Below are 6,062 nucleotides of genomic sequence, written 5' to 3' on the forward strand. Positions count from 1 at the left end.
GTTATTGACATGTATGAGCGAATCCAAAGATGACCGTCACAATATCCTGCTCTGCTAATACCGGATCTCGTCAAACGAACATTGTTACTCAATACTTACTCACTCGTGATAAACATCGAGTAGCATTTTCGACTTCAGTCGGTACTAATGATTGTGACAGAATGACCCATAATTGTGCAATGACTGTACGTTAGGCCTGTCCACCTTTTCAAAAATGTTCTCTGATTCTCAAGTCCACCCCCGTATTTTGATTGGCTTCCTAAAAGAAGTAACTGGTCAAAATTTCAGCCAAACTCATTGAAATTAAGAGGTGCATCAAATCAATTTTGTGTTTTTCGACTATTTTTGAACTTCAAAAAATCATAACTACACTCAAACTCGTCAAAACTTAATTCTTTCGGCAGAAATTGAAAGCTATACTTGTTTGCTACAACTTCTCTGAACAACGTGTGCCAATCTGGCAAGGGTTCTTCCAGGAAATCCTCCTGGAAATTCTCAAGGATTTTTTTCAAAAATTCCTCCAGCAATTCCTCCCAGAATTCCTCTGGAGATTTCTTCAGGAATTCTTCCAGGAATTGATCCAAGTAATTTCTCCAGAATTCCGGCTGGGTCTTATCCAAGTATTCCTCCAGGAATTACTCCCGGAATTTGTTCAGAAGTTTCTTCAGGCATTCCTCCAGGATTCTTGCTAGAGATTTTCCCAGGATGTTTCAAGGATTCATCCAGGAATCCATTCTGGTATTTCTCCAAAAATTTCTCCAAGAAATCCTCCAGAAATTTATGTAGGATTTCTTCTAGCACCTCTTCAGAAATTTCTCTAGGTATTCATTCCATAATTTATACAGGAATCCCTCCATGTATACTTTCAAAAATTCTTCCAGGGATTCCTCGGGAATTTCGCCGGGAATTCCTCCAGGGATTCTACAGGGCTTCCTCTAGGCATTCCTGTAGGAATTGCAACAGGGGTTCATCCTGGTTTTTCTTCAGGAATTTATCCAGGAAGTCTTCCAGGGATTTCTCCGGGAATTCCTCATGTGATTTCTTCAGAAATTCCTCTCAGGTTCTCTTCAAATATTCATTAAGGAGTTCCTTTGGCAATTTCAGCAATCCTTCAAACATCTTGTTAGGGATGTACCCAACAACTTTTTCAGGATTACATGATGTGTGTTTTTTTTAATTACAGTATGCGGCAGGAAAAAATGCGAAAGTGTTTTTCAACTTCAAACCTCATTTTCGTCCATTTGACATTAACCAATCTATGTTTCAACGATCCATGATCTATAATAGGCTAGTTTTCTGAAAAGTTAATTAAAAAATTTCCCATTTTGGTCACTAACCTTTACAGGGCGGCGCCTGAAGATGAAGACAACCAGAATTTTCGAACCGCAGAAAATCGCACAGGTCGCTAAATTTCGCATCTGATAAAACAAAATTTTTGATTTTCTCTACAATATCATCAAATATATGTACTTATTTCATCTGGTATGTGAAACTACATGGCTCTGGATCAGTGTGGTCTGGTTGTTCATCGAATTTGAGCTAATTTTGTTACTGTTATAGTCATTTTGTTTAATGACCATTGGGCGCGCATTTTATTGATATCCGCTTATTAGGCCTACATTATCACATGTTAAACATCAAATATGTTCCATTTTATTTTTCAGTACTAGAATATAGACATTGACTGATACACTGTTATGAAAAAATAGTCATACATATCCCATATTTAGCGTGAAATAGTGCCTTGAACTTTTCGCATTTTTTCCTGCCGCACCCTGTACTGCAAGAATTTGTGGAGGAATTCCTCCAGCAAATATTATTAGAAAATAATTTAAAAGGGGTGCATACAGGAACCAAAAATATCTAGGTTAGTCTTCGAAAAAGTTCAAATTTTCAAAAGATTTCAGCTATAATTTCTTCTGAATATTTTGTAGACTTTACCAATATAAAAATCAGAGCAAAATAATGCACGAGTGCATAAAAATCCTTAATCTTCCAAAAATTGGTCACCGCTACTAGCATCACGTTGATTTGTATAGATTAGATAAGCTTTTTTTTAACGTATTGAACAAAATACCACAACGTGACAGCTGAAGGATTAAATAATATTTAAGGAATATTATGTTAATATATTCAATTTCATCGTGCGTTTAATTATAAAAGCTAGTAGGAACAAATTTGCTAAGGGTGCTTGACAAACATTCAACAAAAGCCGTATGAATAAAGCTGAGTATTCTTTACTAAATCTATGTGAAGCCGTGGTTCAAATCTCTGTAAATCTTCACAGAGATCTGAGTAGAGAGTATTTACTCAGTTTTATTCATTAATAACTGTTCGTTTATTAGCTCAATCAGCACGAAACAATGTAGTTGAAAAAGTGTTAGAAATATATTCAAAATCATTGAAGACGTGGTGGTCTTTTGAAGGCAACACATTTTCAGTTTCGCATTCGATAACTTAAGTTATCTGTAACTATTTCAGAAAACATCATGTACTTACCCTGGTATCTGAATGCAGCGTTCCACTCGGTAGCGCATCTCCTGGGAAAACTCGGCCCACAGCTGCGCAACGGCACGTTTCCCACCGTAGTAGGAATTACACACGGCCAGCAGTAGCGCCAGCCGATGGACCAACGAATCCGGATTGGCCGATTTAATCTTCAACGGATCGAACTCCGCTTGGCCCGGGGAGGGCATCTGGTACTCGTGCTGCAGGGCATCCTTCTGCGCATCGGGAAACAGGTAGTAGAGCATATCTTTCAGAAGGTGATCGTTTATGGGTCCTTCCAGTTTGATGTGGTCCGGCTGTTTGGATCCGCTGGAAGAGGCTCCCGGCAGGACCGACGTTAAAGTCGGGATCTTGGACTCGGTTAGACGTTCTAGGGCCTTGGAGCCTTCTAGGTTTTGGGTTGCTCCGAATGCAAGCTCCGGGAAGTATTCCGTGATGGCCCGACGAGAATCGGATACCTGCAGGAACTCCTGGATGCAATCGGACATGTAGCAAACCGGAGTGTCCTCGAAGTGGGCCCTCAGACTCCAGAGTGGGGCTGTTAGAGGATCAAAATCGGAGTATGTTTGGGAGTCGATCACGACATTATCAGCGACGTGTGGCCACGTGCAATGCAGAACCAATTCCGATACCGGATCGATGGCCACTCCAAATGGAAGGGAAATTATTGCATCTCCGGTGTCTTCGTCGTCACCGTTGGGGGAGAACGGAACCTTCTTCGGGACCACGTAGGAGGCACTTAGAAACTTGGACAGAGAGTACGTGAAACGAACGGAAACCGCGACCGGATCCATATAAGGTACCCCAACTTTGCCCTTGAAAACATCCAACAATCCGGACAGATATCTGCACGTCGGCGGCGTAACATTCAAGTGCACGATATCGAACGACAACCGCGTCGAGCCGGATTCGCAAACCCCAAGAAACACATTCTGGACCTTGTCCAGCACTTGCACAAATACTGGAACGTCGCAACCGCTCTCGCCGACCGCGATGTGGATCGAACTCATCAGAATACGAATCTGACTTTCGTTGGTAATGGAACCCTTCACCGGAACAATCACGACAAACTCTCTCAATCCGTACCACTGAGCCAGTGGATGCAACTCTCCTTCGGCTGCCTTCTGATCAATGATGCAGTAATCATTCCCGTTAGCCAGCAGATCCACAAAAGCCTGACAATCACCAGGCTCCACATCCTCGCCAACGGCCACTGCGTCCTCCTCACTGTTCACATTAGCCTTGATCCGCACGACGTCCAGCTCAACGTCTGCGAACTTTATCTTCTCCTTAGCGATAGTCCACTCGCAAAGCGATAGCTGGTTTGGTCCCAACGGTGCCGCCCTAGGGCTTCCCATCGACGCCCCACCGTAGGACAGTTTCCACTCGTGGAAGATTTCCTCCAATCGAGCGTTAAAAATCTCCCACTCCGAGGCGGTGGTGAAATCCTGCTGAAAGAACTCGGTGTCGTCGACTTCCTCGTTGGCCATTTTCATTGGATCAGCACTAGCGAGTCTGTTGCTAAAAGCTGGTTAACTCCGGATGATTTAGTCAGCACAACACAATCGGAACAAATTCTGGTGAAATCACGCGAAAAACTATCCGCAAAACGCGATTAGAACACGAACGATTGGAACATCAACAAAAAACTGCTGATTGCACAGCTGTTTCACACTCGTGACTGTTATTGTTTAGAATATGCACGGGAAAAGGGATGACGATGCTCTTATCACTGCGCGCACCCGCTCGTAAACACGAAAGACAGAGCAAAGCAAAAGGCCAGAGGGGAGTGTTGCGGTGTAATCGCGTTCCGGAGATTACACCGACAGTATAGTTGACCTAATCAGATTAAATGTTAATGGTTTACGCAAGGATTTGCGAACAAGGGTTCAAATATTACGTAACGTTAGGGAGGAGCGAGGGGGTCTAGCGCTGTGTTACGCTTCATACAAAATATCAAAACTTCCCATGCAAAAGTCGTTACGTGGAGGAGGGAGGTGGTCCAAAATGATCAAATTTCGCGTTACGTAATATTTGAACGAGCCCCAAGTCGATGAATCAATAAATATATTGTTTCAAAAAAAAAAATACAGTCTGATTTTTTTTGTTTACCATATTTTTAACATCCGATGATCGGGGTGACAGTTGAACACAAAGGAATTTGTTAAGCACCAACGACACTTGATGAAACTTTGTTAAGTTGTACTCACACTACGTTTACACTTTTGGCTGTCACCCCCGTCGCGAAAAGTCGTCATGGATAAGGGAACGTCCATAAATTACGTCACGCTTTTAGGGGGGAGGGGGGGTTTAGTTAAGTGTGACAACCCATACAAAAATTTCAGAGGTCTCATACAAAAAGTGTGACATAGGGGGGAGGGGGGGTTGAAAATTGACAATTTTTGCGTGACGTAATTTATGGACGCTCCCTAAGGCAATCCATGCGCATAGTGAAATACAGTTTGTGTTAATCTCCACACAGTATGTCTCCTTTATCTGTTACTGTTACTGTACCTCGAACAGATGCTTTACTGTTGAAACTATGAAAATCGAAGCATTCAATCATAAAGAACGGTCTAAGTAACGCATACCAAGCTGTAACAATATGTTATATTGTGCAGAAGTTGTCGAATAATATAGTGATGAAAACTCAGTAGACATGGTGGCAATATAGAATGACCATTTCTCAAACGGTTTGTAATTTTATTTGTGCAACACACTTACACATGCGCGTTTCACTATATGCCACTTAAGTTCAACAGTTTGCCAAATAGTTGCTTGCATTGGTATCTGCTCCTGCTCCTGCCCACGATCGAAGTGAACAACTATCTGAAAATTTGCCTCGGAAAACGTATTGAAGCACCTGGAGCGGTCTGGCTGAAACAAGGGTAAGTTTTTCTTGATTTGTACATTTGTTTTTTTGTGCCATATCTCATCGGATGCACATTGTTTTGCAGGATTCCGGAACTTAAAGTCAGCGGTAGAAACCTGATCCGGCCTGACTATGCGACTGCGAGGCGTCCCAATAACGGGTGTTGTGAAGGATTCGGCCTGCGGCAGGCGGAAATTGGAAGCTGCTTGCGATAAAAAATCCGCTGTCACCAGTAATCGTCAATTAATAAATCAATCGCCGTAGGTATTAACAAGCCCAGCTTGAAGCGCTGAATTTTTTGAATAAAAAATCTGATGAACTCACAACCGCTTTTTTATTTTTAAACGGTTCAAATATAGCAGAACCATATATCATAAGCTTAAAATACCATGAAAGACCAAACATCAATTATAACCCATACAGTGTTTGTTTTTCTTCTAGATTTATTGTTAAACTGTTCCCTTACAATTTATTGTGCAGTGAATTGTCTGAAAAACTGGATAATATATTGACCATATCCTGTACTGTATTGCGAAAAATTTGTTCGGGAAAACGAGCAATTTTTTATGGTAACCTATCTTAACCGCCTATTCCACATACTGTAAATTAGCGGATTACCGTTTGCCAAACAGGCAAATCTGTACATGGAATGGTTAGCTTACTGTTATCTCCGACAGTCTGA

The 6,062-nt window shown here is 41.8% G+C and overlaps 1 protein-coding gene and 1 long non-coding RNA gene across 2 annotated transcripts; one reads left to right on the forward strand and one right to left on the reverse strand.

Moving 5' to 3' along the window:
• Positions 1-2,495: 2,495 nt before the first annotated feature.
• LOC109416535 (rab3 GTPase-activating protein catalytic subunit) lies at positions 2,496-4,236 on the reverse strand. The gene has a single exon (XM_019690613.3). It carries the CDS (start codon positions 4,002-4,004, stop codon positions 2,496-2,498), a length of 1,509 nt encoding a protein of 502 aa, XP_019546158.3. The 5' UTR covers positions 4,005-4,236.
• A 722-nt stretch (positions 4,237-4,958) lies between these two features.
• On the forward strand, positions 4,959-5,584 carry LOC134289080 (uncharacterized). Its single transcript, XR_009998259.1, has 2 exons — positions 4,959-5,396; positions 5,466-5,584. It is a non-coding gene; the product is annotated as an uncharacterized LOC134289080 (long non-coding RNA).
• The last annotated feature ends 478 nt before the right edge of the window (positions 5,585-6,062 follow it).

Source organism: Aedes albopictus, chromosome 2 (assembly GCF_035046485.1).
Source record: "Aedes albopictus strain Foshan chromosome 2, AalbF5, whole genome shotgun sequence".
Classification (NCBI taxonomy): Eukaryota; Metazoa; Arthropoda; class Insecta; order Diptera; family Culicidae; genus Aedes; species Aedes albopictus.

Coding starts and splice junctions, on each gene's coding strand:
- LOC109416535 (XM_019690613.3), bottom strand. CDS start 4,004: ATGAAAATGGCCAACGAGGAAGTCGACGACACCGAGTTCTTTCAGCAG.